Source organism: Balaenoptera ricei, chromosome 13 (assembly GCF_028023285.1).
Source record: "Balaenoptera ricei isolate mBalRic1 chromosome 13, mBalRic1.hap2, whole genome shotgun sequence".
Lineage (NCBI taxonomy): Eukaryota > Metazoa > Chordata > Mammalia > Artiodactyla > Balaenopteridae > Balaenoptera > Balaenoptera ricei.
Genome location: NC_082651.1, coordinates 96986837 through 97001760, shown reverse-complemented (window position 1 = coordinate 97001760; position 14924 = coordinate 96986837). Strand labels below are relative to the sequence as shown.

Below are 14924 nucleotides of genomic sequence, written 5' to 3'. Positions count from 1 at the left end.
TAAGAGAGAACACAAGATACTGTATACTAACCTAAGGTTCTTTTAATTGCCTCCCAAAATGTTTATAACGTGACAATAGTTTCTTTGAAAGAATTTTTAACCAGTTAAAAAGTCAATGACTCCTGAGAGTATTACCATTCAACTGAAGAATCCTTCCATGAAAAAAAGACCATTGCTTCTCAAGACAGGCCTGATATTCAGATCTAGAGGTAGAATTTAAAGCCTCTGAAATCAGCAAACACACACATATATTTTTAAACTACTGTTTAATCATTTTTAAAGACACACAAATTAGAAAAAAAAACATTTATATGTTCAGTTAAAAACATCTTTAAAACCCAGCAATAAGCCACCAGTGCAGCTCTGAGGACACAGATGAGAAACGAGTGGTTATGAAATTATCACATCACAGTGTAACTGACATAGTGGTCATTTTAATTTACCGTACATCAGGAACTACTTCATGGATCTGTCGAAAAATAACACATCTTTAAAAAAATATTTTGGAATCATACAAACAGAAAGCACAGACACCACGTTCTATTCTCCCCCAGCGAAGGCAAATGAAGGGCTGTGAATACCGGCTGCTGGCGCTGGGGCCCCCCCTCGTGTTGGCGTAACAGTGTTCAGCTACTCCTACGCAGAGATCGAGATGCAAGCTTTAAAGGAAGGCAGGAATGAAATCCCACGTCTTCACTCTGCATGGAGGAGGGTTTCACTTGTTCCGCCGGGATTATTTTTACTCTCATTCCTACTGCTTTCCATCGTGCCCCTTGGGGCTTGGGGAGGCAGGTGCGGACAGAAGTTGACAGAGTGACAGAAGATGGAGCATGTGTGCTGGTTTGATTCCTCTCTCCTGCGATTAAAAAGTCAGGAGCAAACGTACTTTGTTGACGAAGCCGTAGATACAGAACCAAAAATACTTAACATCGGAAAAGAAGCATATTTGAAAGGTCTGTCGGACTCTTTACACGTGTTTGCCCTTTAATAGGAAAAACAAAGAGGAATATTGACAAATCAACTTCTCAAAGTTACCCCAAAATAGAGGCTGGGCAGGATACAGTCACTTACGACTCCAGTAAGAGGCAGCCAGTCACTTTTTCCATTTCAAACACGTTATTAAGAAAATGGTGAGTCGTTCTACTGATGTTCCTCTGTAACTTCTGGTTTTTCATTACATTTCCATTTCTTTTTATAGTAGCAAACTTTGATAAAATGTGACTGGAGAGATGGCTATCATCACTGAGGAAGTTAGACAGGGGTTTTGCATGGATCTTTACACTCTTATCTATAGATCATACAGTCCTGGGGTTTCTTTTGTTTTGTTTTGTTGCTTTATAAAAGGTATACTGAAAGAAGACAGTTATAATCAGCTTTAAAGGCAAGACATATTAGTTGGCATAAAAGTGTGTCTTTAGGCTCCATTTCAGAAAGTCTTCCCGATCAATGACCTCTAGAGCTTGTCAGCTCTTTACTGGGGTTTGCATAACGTTAAAAACCTATTAAAATAAATATTATTTGAAAACATATATAAAACTTTATTAAGCAGCCCACCAAGTAAAATGTAGTTGGCTGCATCCTCTGTACAAGAGCTCCAAAAGCAGCTTAGTTGTTGATTCTAAGAGCAGTCCTACAAAATGCCAACATGGAAAATTTCATTTAAAATTTTCTTCTGTAATGAGTTACTATAAATAGATTTGACTAAGTGGTGCTGCAGGAAAACACGGTAGAGACCCTCTGCATCCTAACAGACACTCTGCATCCTAGTCTTTCAAATCCATATTTCAGAGTGAAATTTCTTTTTTTAAAGCAAATCTTTTTCTTCAGCATAAGGAGTGTGCACTGATATAAACACACTTTTACAAGGAAGGGCTGTAGAAAGCAGAACTTTCAGCATCTAATTTAAGTGTCTAAACGATCAGCTACTCGTTAAATGTACACCGGGTTAAGTGTAGTTTTTATAAAGTCCTGGAGGGCAGTTAAGATTACATTTCACAGTGTTACTTAGGATTCTGCACCTCTGTTAAATATGATGTATTCAATATCAGCCAGGATGGACTATTCGTGGCTGAATAAAACTCTACAAAATACTGGTTCATATCTAAAACTCTGGACAAATGCTTCGCTGACACAGCAATAATAGGCACCATTCTGAAACAATTATTCTCTCAAGTAATTTTTTCTTTCGACTAAAATGCAGAACTCTTCAAATCAATCAACGAATAATTTTGGACAATTTAAAATAAGGAAACAAAAAAGCACAAATGTCCAAGTTGTTCATGAACTTACAAATGAAAATTTACAAGGTATGCATTTTAAATAGGAAAGATTTTTGTCCTAAGTGTAATCTAGTCCTCGAATAAAAGTATAAATTTTATAATTATTTTAATGTCAACATTTTAAAGTAATTTTTTCTGTAGTTTAAAATAAGGTATAACTAAATTAAATATTCTTTAAATATCTTTGAATGAAATAATATTTGAGAAGTTATATGGTGGCAAACCCTGTCCAGTAAAATTGATAATTCATATAACATAGTTTTTAGCATATATATTCCTCAGTTTTACACAGCACAAACAGAAACCAAAAAAGCAGAGAAATCAAAAAGAGAAAATATTTTCCTTCAGTGAAGACTATTTCGTTATGAAAGATTCATTTTAAGGGCTGTATTCAGTAGAAATGGTAGGCTGCACGCCTTCTGATTGCCTCAAAAAACTTTTGAAAAGTCAGGGCTTTGAGCTCAAGTAGTAAAAATAAGTGACCATGAAGATAATCTTGATGGTGAATCTGCCCTGGTTCGTGACTCTTACAGATCTTGCTAATGGTTTCCATTCATTACAAACACAACTGGTCACAAACTTTTGGAACTAACCCTTTGGGCTTATTAAGGAACTTTCGGCTGGAGGGCAGGTCACTCGTCCAAGTCACAAGGCTCACTGATGACTGAGCCAGATGAATATCCAGGTCTCCTCCTAGGACAATTAGTGCTTCAATGTGGGTTACCTCTACTTTTTAAAACCATTCTTTTTACTGAAAAATTTTTCTCAAAACTGGTATCTGTGGAAATCCTGTATGTGAACATCACACATGGTGGGAATCAGTAACAAAAATACTTTTTAAGCAAAAGTATGGTGGAGGCATAAGGGGTGGCTGGACATTTTGGAAGCCAAATAAACCTTCTCTATTATGCTGGGTATTTTAGATGCTAAATAAATTTCTTCAATTACCCTGAGTTCCAATTATAAATGCTTATTTTAAAAACCAAGAATAAGTGGGTTGTAAAATGGTGACAGCTGAGATACATCAAAATAAATTAACTGCTATTGTTTCAAAAAAATAAAATTGCGGGAAAAGTAAGTATTTTGTTCATTTTTTTCCCTGAGTAGTATAATAATAACCAAAAATATTGATATAAATATGATGCTGATTGATCATCTCTGGAGTGGTTTCATGGCAACTGAAGAGTGGAGAAATAATATAAATATGCACTGAATCCTATTCTGTTGATTAAAAAAGAAGCAAGCACATATTACAGTGAATCCCTTTAAGTTTAACATAGTAGAGATATACCAGTCTTCAATTCTTCTGTTATAATTAGAAGTATTAATCCTTACAACACTCCAAGTAGATATATTCAGTTTATAGAGCACAAAAAGTCTCTTCTTGAGGAGGAAGGTCAAGCTGAGAATTAGAATTATTTTTTTAGTTTTTCTCCTAGATTGTATACCTGTGATTATAATTTCTCCAAAATTAAATAAAAGCTATTCAAAACCCATTTCATACAAAAAACAAAAAAAACACAAAAAACCTAGATAATCCAGGGGGATGGGAATCAGTCAAATTGTATATATAAGGTATTATCTTCAAAGTAATTGGAAAATTCATCAATCATCTTGCTTTCTAGATGGTAGTGCTATGATTACCTTCACTGAGCAAAAAACAGATAACAGTGATATTAGGTTTATAGGCTGAGAAATAAAAAATAGTCAGGTAATAGAACTAAATCATGATTATTTGTTAATGGCTAGGTAGGCTGAAGAAAAAGAAAGTTTTTAATGCTCTTTCTTGTTTTCACTTATGACATGCCTAGACTTGTCTTTTAACCTCTAAATTTGTTTACTTTTTCTTAATAGTGATCAGATTCTCTGCAGCACTAATTAAATGGAGGAGACATTGTGGGGGGCAGATACTTTCCATGATTATTCTTTTCTAGCCTCTCACATTCCACAGTTCGCTTAAATTCAATGCATGGGAAACAGAAAATTTATTTAGCAATCCATCTTTTCCTGGGAGGTAACAGGGCATGGCTAACACCATCAGGTGGGAAAAAAAAAAAAATTACCTTTAGAAAAATAAAAACATGTCATATAAACAAAGAGGAGGCTATTTCTAAAGTTCTGGGAAGGTACACTGATATTTTTGCTGATTAGACCTCAAAAGTTCCAAGTACATTTGCTTTTCCTTTCGTCTTTAATTGAAATACTACACAGCTTAAGCCAGGGAGTTGTTCTGTCCTTAACTTCATCTGCAGATTTATTAATGACAAAAAAAAAAAGAGAGACTCATCATAGATAGACAATTTGCATTTCATTTAAAAATTTAAGGCAAAAAAGAAAATAAATTCCACAAAAGATGGGTCACAGAAAAGTGAAGTCAGAAGGCCCTGCCCATCCTTCTCCCTTTCCGCCCATGATTCGTCATCTCCGGCCGTGGCCCTGACACCAGGCTGGCATCACATCCCACTCCTCTGCTTTCAGCTACTGCAGCATCACAAGACTGTGGGGTTAAAGGAGATACCCAGCAATTCGGGCGAAATTAATTATGGTGAAAACAGCCCGTAAGATAAAAGCACATTTTTCTACTTAAAGAATCTGAAACTCATTAACAAGAGTTAGTGGCAAAACTTTTATGTGAGAAGTTAAGAGTTTGGAAACTAATTTATATTATTCTCTACAGAGGTGGTTCCGACCCAATGACTTTAAGTTTTCATTTTCCTAAAACTTTCCCAAATACAAATTAAATTGTCAAGGATAAAAAAGTGATTAGCTAGAGAGTAATTTCACTCAGTGATTTCTCTTTCAAAACCTTCAAGCAATCTCCCGCTATTATTTTCACAATCCTTTTATCATTCTATGTAATTTATGCTTGATACATTTCTTTTAAAAGTCCAACGTAATAAAAAGTTATTAAACTTTTATGTCTTACAGAATCACAAAGAACTCAGATAAACAGGGATGAAGAGCACTTCTGCAGAGCATTGGTCACCTGCCCCGCACACCTGTGTGCGCTGGTCACAGCTGCCACTGGCTCAGGCTACGGCCCCCGCAGTGCTTTCTTCATTCATGTCTTCCTTCTATCCTTTGTCATCTTCTCTCTCTCTCCCTTTTTTTTTTTTTTTTTTTTTTTAAGAAAAATAGCTTAAAATATCACATTACCAACATTTAACTATGTTTAAGAAATCCTTCCTTGAAGGGCTCTCTGTCTGACACAGGGTAATTAAACTCTCCAGGAAATTGGCATCCATCACTTTACAGTTGCACAACATACTGTAGTCATTTGAGATACTTTAAGAAAACCCTTCAAATACTGAGATGTTTATTGCATTTTAAAGTACCCACAGTCTTAAATAGCCTGTTCAAATTCCTCCGGAATTCCTGTGCAGCATACAACATCAAATATTGAAATAGTGTTCTCACAATATTACACTTGAAAATACCATTTAGGAAACAATATTTTAGGAAATAGACAGTTTAAGGCAAGACATTCATTTGGAAAAGTTAATTTTTCTCAATCATCTAGATTGACACAATTATTTTTCCATCTCTTCAGTGCCTTGGGATACACAACATACATTCAGCAGCAGGGCACACTTATGACCCTATGGACATATGCTGAGGTCCTGAGTGCCCATTGAAATAATGGAAACATTTTTGATAAGGCATGGCCCACAGGGACATGGCATGGGAGGGGTCTTTCACTCCATTTTCAAGCTGGTACACAGGGCATTCCCTACCTAAAACTGTCCGATTTCCCCCCACGTGATCTCTTTCCCAACAGACACAAACCCCTTGAAAGGTGCTAAGATTGGTTTCTGTTAACATACAAAAAATAGCCATCCGAGTGCTTTCCCCATCATTGCTTTAATGATGAATGTCTAGAGGCTATTTCCTGATTCTGATTGCAAACATTGTTTGTTGTGGAAAAACTATTCTGTCCCAAAGAATTTTCTCTTTCATCATACTTTTTGGATCGTGACAGCTGAACATTTTCATGTGTATTCTTTCGTCTTTGAGTTTTTTTCACCGGAAACAACAATAATACTAAGATACTAGCAGAGTGAAGGCTGTAATACCAGGAGCTAAAAGAAAAAAGGAAAACTTTACTTTATTAAATTCTGATAATTAGCAAGACTTAATTTGACATTTGTCAAAATGTCACAAGCCTCACCTAGGATGTGTGTATTTACTACACTATTCTTTTTTTTTTAATTAATTTATTTAATTTATTTATTTTTGGCTGCACTGGGTCTTCGTTGCTGCACACGGGCTTTCTCCAGTTGTGTCGACGGGTTTCTCACTGCGGTGGCTTCTCTTGTTGTGGAGCATGGGCTCTAGGCGTGCCAGCTTCAGCAGTTGTGGCACGTGGGCTCTAGAGCACAGGCTCAGTAGTTGTGGTGCACGGGCTTAGTTGCTTAGCAGCATGTGGGATCTTCCCGGACCAGGGCTCGAACCCGTGTCCCCTGTATTGGCAGGCGGATTCCCAACCACTGCGTTACCAAGGAAGCCCTACACTATTCTTTTACCCATCCCCCTTGGATGAAACTCTAACCATGTATGCCAGTGGGTATTTATAAAGCACTCACACTAGATATCATATTGCATTCCTTTGTAAAGGTCATAAGGCCAGGACTAAATAGAGCAAAAACAAAAATGTACTTATTAATAGCTGCAGAGATCTGAAAAAAAACTCTAAAATCCATAGAATCAAATATTGAGCAAACTATGCAGGTAGTAAAGGGAAAGTAATAGCCTTGCCTGTTATTTACTGTCCTAATTAAGTTACAAATATTCCAATGATGAGAGTAATAGATAAGTAATATTGCTTCTTGATGGTTACTGTCACAAAATGAAGGTCACATCATTAAAGATATTATTAGAAGTATCATGCCTCAAATTAAATATAAACCAAATGCGACCTCCTGGTTCTATAGCTGTAAGTGCCAGTGCCTGTTGAACAAAGTACCTGAGACAGAAAATCCAACCAATAGCTCAGTCACATTTAGACATATGTAATATTTCTGTTCAAATGGACATTTTAGCAGGAGTTACTTATGTCTTCCTGTATGATTATTATGACTCTGTGCTGTCATTCTAAATGCTAGGGTAATGGAAAATAGTTTTTGATCTCAAAGATATCACTATCTACTATGGGGAGAGTGGAATTTGGTGGGGGAGGGAGAGAAGATAAACATAAACAAAATATGGAATTCAAAACAATAATTTCTATCATGTAGAGATGAAAAAGTACCAATGAAATATAAAAGAGTGAAAAGGGAACCAATAAATGAAATACAAGTAATTTATTATCTTTTGACTGAAGAAATTAAGAGAATTAATAATTCGTTATAAAGAACAAGCTATACTGTTTTTTAACTGCTTCATCATATTCTTTATTGTTCATCTTTTTTAAGTTTTCCTTTCCTTTTGGAGTTACCAGTCTTACAGCTGAACTCTTGTTCCATAGACTTTACCAATAGTTACTGGTGCCTATCAGAGGATATATTTTACTTCCGTCCCTAAAATATCCCTAGTGACTCTTAAGCCTCTGCTTTAACAAATAAACTCTTAAACCCTGGCTCTCGAGCAGGGGTGAGCAAACTACGGCTTGTGGGGCAAAGCTAGTCTGATGTCTCTCTCTTTTTTAAATTGAGATATAACTGACATATAACATTATTAGTTTCAGGTGTACAGCATAATGATTCGATATATGTATATATCATGAAATGATCACCACAATCATCTAGTTCACAACCAAGTGTAGGAAGAAGGGCTCCACTTTCCAGTGTAACCTTTGAGAGATCTGAAGCAGTGGTTACCCAGCTGATATTCCTCACTGTAAATCACACTCTCATCGGAGGTCTGAGTGGTGTTAATCCTTCCATAAATAAACTTGTGACTGCTTGGTTTAAGATTTAAAAGTAACTGACAATGCATTTAACTGCAGAAAACAAGCTAGGGTACTATTTTTCTATTCTACCCAATAGCAAGAAGCTCTCTTTTAAAAATAAATTAAAATGAAAAGTAAATAAAATAAAATAAAATGATACAAAGGAACTTATTTACAAAACAGAAATAGACTCACAGACACAGAAAACAAACCTATGGTTACCTAAGGAGAAAGGGTGGGAGAGGGATAAATTAGGAGTTTGGGATTAAAATATATACACTACTATGTATAAAATAGATAACCAACAAGGACCTACTGTATAGCACAGGGAACTATACTCAATATCTTGTAATAACCTACAATGGAAAAGAATCTAAAAAAGAATATATATATATACACACACACATACATGCATACATACATATGTAAATAACGGAATCACTTTGCTATACACCTGAAACTAACACAACATTGTAAATCAACTATATTTCAATAAAAATTTTTTTTAAATTTCCGATATTTTTAAGAGTAACACTTACCTGTAAAACATGAATGATGGTTTTATAGAAAGAAGAACGAATGGCACAACTGTGTAACTTATTGCTATCTGAGTTGCTATCCATGTTATGACATCATACAATAATTTAAGTTGGGGAGGTTCGATGAAATGATGTCTAAAGTTATTTCTCACCTGAAATAAACAAAAATATTTATCTTTAACACTGCTTATAAAATTACACTGACTATATCAACTGTTTCAAGGATGTGGAATAAGCGAAACTCTCGTACGTTGCTGGTGGGCATCTAAAATGGTACTGCTACTATGGGAAAAGCTGGATCTGGTTCAGAAAAAACGAATACATGTATATGTATAAAAAATATGGAGAGTGCATGGGGAAGCACGTGAGCAAAATGTGTGAATCTGGGCAAAGGGCATATAGGAGTTCTTGGCAATTTTTCTGTAGATTTGAAGTGGTGTTAAAATTAAAAGTTCCCCCCCAAAGTTAAAAATTACACTTCCTAGAGCTCCTTAAATCATATTTTGTAAACTACAGTACAGGCACACCTCGTTTCATCGTGCTTCACTTTATCATGCTTCGCAGATACTACGTTTTTTACAAACTGAAAGTGTGTGGCAGCCCTGTGTCGAGCAAGTCTACTGGAGCCATTTTTCCAACAGCGTTTCCTCACTTCTTGTCTCTGTGTCACATTTTGGTAATTCTTGTAATACTTCAAACTTTTTCATTATTATTATATCTGTAATCATGTTGTGTGATCAACGACCTCTGATGCTATTACTATAACTTGCTGAAGGCTTAGATGATGGTCAGCATTTTTTAGCAATGACATATTTCTTAATTAAGGTATGTATACTTAGACATAATGTCATTGCACCCTTAGACTACACAATAGTGTAAACATAACTTTTATGTGAACTGGGAAACCAGAAAAATTCATGTGACTCCCTTTACTGCAATATTCACTTTATTGCCGTGGTCTGGAACCGAATCCGCAATGTCTGCCTATACGTAAATAAGGTTCACTCCGTGATTAATTTTTCTACTACTATGAAAGGAGACATCCTTCCTCTTCTTTAACCTCTGCATTTGTGAAAGACAGCTATTACACACTGAGCTTAGGTCAAAGAGCACTTATTAAAATGAATGGCGATTACACACATCATTCATTAGGGGAAATTGAGAAGGGCTTCTCAGGAAAAAAGTGCTTTCTAATAACCACTATTTTAATATTTTTTAGCTTCTAAAACAGTCAAAACATTTCAATTTTGAAATGTGCAAACTTAACCAAACACTATTTTTTTTCTCTCGTGTCCCGGCTTTTTTCGTCTAATACGTTTATAGGTGAAGAGTGGCCCTGCTCTGAGATGCCACGCAAGTTCTTCAGAGGGGATGCAGTGTGAGGTTAGTGGTTCTTCCACACACAGACCAGCACTCTCAGTGGCAGGACCCTACCCAGGTTTCCTGCCTTGCTCAAGGCGGCAAAAGCTACCTGCACCCTCTCCCCTTCTGTCCACCAGGGGCAAATCCATTTCCCAAGGCGTGGCTCTCAGCATCCCATCCCCACCCTTACCCACCCTCCCTGACTCCCTGATGTGGGACAGATGAGGATTAGGCTCTTCCCCAGTTTGCTGTTCAAGTTCTTCTATTACTGGCCTCTTCCTCTCTCTCCAGCACCGCCTCCCCTGCCCCTGCCCTTCGCCTTTCCAGGATCATCCACCCTTTAGACATACATGAAGGCTCTGCTTCAACCAGATTTGCTCGTCATTCCCAAATACACCACACACTTTCTAACCTGGTTTTGCTAATGTCATTTCTACACCCAGAAAGGCATTTTCTCCCCCCCATTACGCTTCAGTCACTACTGAAATAACTTTCATCATCATCATTCAAATAACTTTCGTCATTTCTACACCTAGAAAGGCATTTTCTCCCCCCATTACGCTTCAGTCACTAGTGAAATAACTTCCATCATTCAAAGCCCAAATCCAAGCACACTTTCCTACTGGGGCCACCTCTAGACAACCCAACCAAAAGGGATTTCCTTCCCTCTAAACACCTATGGTGCTTACTATCCATAAAAGCGATGGAATCTATCATATATGCCTTGTGGTATATGCACCCACACACCCACCCCCATACACAGACAGATACCTACACACATACATACACCTTATGCCCTTAGATTATAAACCACAGAAGAATAGCCTTTAGTTAATACTTCTTGACATTTACCTCATATATCTCCAAGGTACCTTAAAACTGAATACAATAAATATCTGCTAGTTTGTTAAATGAAGCCACCTCACCTGTAACTGACATAATAAGCCTGTTCAAACACTGTTTTTGTCACGTCACTTTCCTCCGATTGACTTCCAAGGACTTAACTAAACTGCCCCTCTTCTTTCCCACGTCACCAGCCTGATTCCTCAACTGTTTCCCAAATAATACACCAGGTCTCAAGTACCCTACAGACCTGCGGCCTGCTTCGCACGTGGTGTCCGCCATGGGGAATGGCCCGTCCACGTTATCTAGGCCTGGCCACGGTCCCCTCTTCATCTAAAAGAGGACTCAAAGGCTGTAGTTTTCAGGAAACATCTCTAAAATAAACCTACTCGTCTGGTCATCTCTATTTCACCCAGTTTTCAGCAATCCTTCCGAAGATTCTGTGACAACGAGGAACACGCTGTGGAGGCCTCTGTGGGCCAGGCCTTCCTCTCAGATGAACCAAGCGTGCAGCCCACGAGGCACACTCAACACACATGCCAGGCACACCCCACGCTCCCAGCCAGCCCGCAGCACTGACCCGGCCAAAGGAGCAAGGCTGTCCGGTAGGTAAGAGGCTTACTGGGCCCCTGACACCAGCTCACGTGACCAGCACTGCAGGACGAGAAGGAACTCATACTCACGGCTCGCGCTGCCAGCGTCATCACCACTCCCGTGAGGAATGTCAGGTAATAGCCCGGGTACACCCCATGCCAAATGGCAGAGAGGATGAACGTCTGGATGGTTGGACTCAAGGAGGTGCGCTCATAACACACCCTGGAAACCATGGAAAACATGAGTGATTAGAGCTTATCAAGTCCACAACGATCACTCTTATTCCTGGTCAGGATCTAGGAAAACAGCCACAACTTATTTTGGGCATCAGCTTGATCGGTGACTTCACGGAGGTTACGGCTATTGGGGATCAGATTTATGAAAAGAAATTTCATTTCCATCTCTTTACTGGTACACGTAATGGCCAAAATGATCATTTCTAGTGTTTGGGAGTCTATACTATGTACAGAAGAACTTTAACAAATATAAAAGTTATTTTTATTTTACATTATTTTATTATTTTCTCTAGTAACATTTAGAACTTTCAACTGATCTAACAATAGTCTTCTGGGAAGTAGGCTGTGCTTAGTGTAAAGTGTTCTTGTCACAGGTAGAGAACTCAGATGAAAGTAAGATTTTCCTAAGGTATCAAATTTAAAATATAACAACAACAGAAAATAACACAACAGATTAGCTCGGAAAATCTCCACCCACTGGGGAGAATGCAAGGCACCATGAAGCGATGATAATGTGTTTTGGATATTTCAAGAGGTAAAGGGATTGAACTTGTCATGAGTAAAGGACATGACAAAAGAAGGCTTCTTTACACAGAACGGTGCTTAGAGCCCTCCCATCCCAGGAGCAGTCTTTTATGAAATAAGCTCAAGATCGGGCAGTGTGTCCCATCAAGAACAAAAAGACTGGACCACTGGGAGTTTCTGCGCGGTGTCCTAGCTCCGTCTTTTGTAATCGGTCCTCTGCCTTCCCCGTGTGCACGTGACAAGCCCTCATAATTCTCGGCACAGGCGCCTCTTTGCCCCTCGTTCCCGCACGCTTCCCACTCACTCTTTCATCATTCTCGACAGGGAGCAGCACATGGAGATGACTGCTGAGTTTGTACCAAGACAGTGACCTCCCACTGCAGAGGCTGGGTCTCTGCAGCCTGTGCCCAACATATAAAGGTCTGCTGTCCTGAAATATTTTAAAACTGGAAGTGTTGTGCAAAATCTAGGGCATAGGTATGGTGGCTGTGTAGGCATTTTTGTTTGGCCAAATCTCCCATGAATGAGGGACATACTGGTGATCTCAAACCTTGGTGGGCGCCTTTCAAGGCAGCCTACGAGGTCAGTGGGCTACATTCATGACTCAAGCCTAAACAGTTCTCTGACTTGGTAGCACACTGCTTCGGACGACATTAACTCTGATTCCCGGTTAACGCAAGGTCACAGCGTGAATTTAATTTAGTTAAGAATGTGAACCCCGTGAAGCTCAGCCTCAAGAACTAGAGGCCAAAGCTCAGCTGATGACGGTTCTTGAAGGAGCTTACCTTTTGAGCCAAAGAGCTGTCTGAATATTCCAATTATCAAGAAACATCTTGAAACTTGTTGACATCTGAAAAACAAAGGAGCTTTCTTCTTTGGCTGACAAAATAATGAAGCTTTAAATGTAAGTAACGTCTTACTGTGCTAAGAGAACATTACTTGACAATGATGGTAGTGTACGACCTCTTTCCTTAACACTGTTTTTTCTAATAGAGTAACATCATTCTATAAAAGGAGTTACTGGAGGGAACATCTGTGAGGTAAATGGATTCTCACCATTTTCTCCTGTGTGTTAACACTTACAGGGGTTGCCATGGAATTATCCCAAAGACACTCCTGATGGAGCAGGTGAATGACCTTTCAGTGGCCGTTCACTGGGGGCCGGAGTGGACGCCCCATCAGGTGCAGCTTCACTTCCTTCAGTGCCTCCCTCCCCGGCTACTGGGAGTCTTGGCCTCCCAGGACCTGCTCTCCCTGGAGGAGTGGTCTGCACATCTTCCTACCTTTCCAGAGCCTCACTCAAGCTTCCCCCACTAATGCCACCCTCCGATCTCAGAGGGAAGCTCTGGTCTCCTGGCCGCGACTCCTTCCCTGTGTGACCACCCCTCCTCGGCTCTGCACTTCTCACCACTTTAGATTCTCTGCTCCGTTATTTACTGCTCTCGTCAAAATCTGAGGATGAAAACTTCTTAAGAGGCAAAAAAAATCTTACTCTTTTATGAATAAGGCACATATATACATATAGGATATAAAGAGATATACAATATATCTGTGATATTAAAATTTCATGGGGCCTGATTAGGAAAAAACAAAAGTCTCAAAAGCTCTTTAGTTGGCAATAATGAACAAAACGTTAAAACACGGCCATATATTCATCACCCAATTTCCACAATTATCCATTTTCGCCTGTCCTTCCCCATTTTATTACTGACACTGTTAAGAGTATTTCAAAGCAAATACCAGACATCTTATTTCACCTGTAAATAGTTCAGAATTTATGTCCAATAAATAAGGACCTTTAAAAAAAACTATGATCAGGGACTTCCCTGGTGGTCCAGTGGTTGAGACTCCATGCTCCCACCGCAGGGGGCTCAGGTTCGATCCCTGGTCAGAGAACTGGATCCCATGTGCCGCAACTAAGAGTTCGCATGCCACAACTAAGGAGCCCACAGGCTGCGACTAACACCCGGCACAGCCAAATAAATAAATATTTTTTTAAAAAAGAATAAGAATAATTAAAAAAATGTTATAAAAAATAAAAATTAAAAAATAAATTAAAAAAACTATGACCAAAAAAAAAAAAAACTATGACCAGATCTAACCAAATTAACAGTAATTCTTTAATATCATCCAATATCCATTTTGTATTCAAATACCCCTGACGGTTTAAAAACACGGTTTTCCAGTTGGCGGGGTCAGTCAGGATCCAAACATATGGCACGTCTGGCTGACGTCTCTTTTAATGTGTAACAGCCCCTCTCTGCCCCCCGCTTTTCCCATGCCGTGCGTTTGTGCGGGAAATCGGGTCACTGGTCCTGTGGCACTCCCCGCTTCTGGCCCTGGTGTCTAACTTACTTCTCTATATTCTGGGTCCCTTCCAACGGCAGAAGGATCTAGGGACCTGATCAGGCCTGTATGTCCTGTGGTCCCACAACCGCAGGTGCCAAGGTCCAGCAGTGGGTCCGGCTGCTCCGCTCACTATTCGTTCCCAGTCAGCCTCTCACCCGAAGTTCTGGTAACTTCTCCCATCGGGAACAGCCCCTTACGCAGGCTTGCAGAGCAATGCCTCCTCTTGGTTTTCCTCTCTTCTCTCAGCTACCCCCTCCCGCATGCCTTCCTTTGCCTGGCCTGTAAGACGGGGGCTCCTTTGGGGGCTCTC

General features: G+C 39.1%; 1 protein-coding gene across 3 annotated transcripts in view; it reads right to left on the bottom strand.

The window, feature by feature from the left end:
• Nucleotides 1-249: 249 nt before the first annotated feature.
• Nucleotides 250-14924, bottom strand: part of MBOAT2 (membrane bound O-acyltransferase domain containing 2) — a 121729-nt gene continuing 107054 nt past the window's right edge. For all 3 annotated transcript variants that reach the window (XM_059942263.1, XM_059942264.1, XM_059942265.1), the window contains 4 exons: nt 13051-13115; nt 11594-11726; nt 8706-8857; nt 250-6358 (listed from right to left, as the gene is read on the bottom strand). In XM_059942263.1, coding sequence (XP_059798246.1) covers nt 6133-6358; nt 8706-8857; nt 11594-11726; nt 13051-13115 — 576 coding nt within the window. In that variant the 3' untranslated portion in view covers nt 250-6132. The remainder of the gene's footprint in view (nt 6359-8705; nt 8858-11593; nt 11727-13050; nt 13116-14924) is intronic.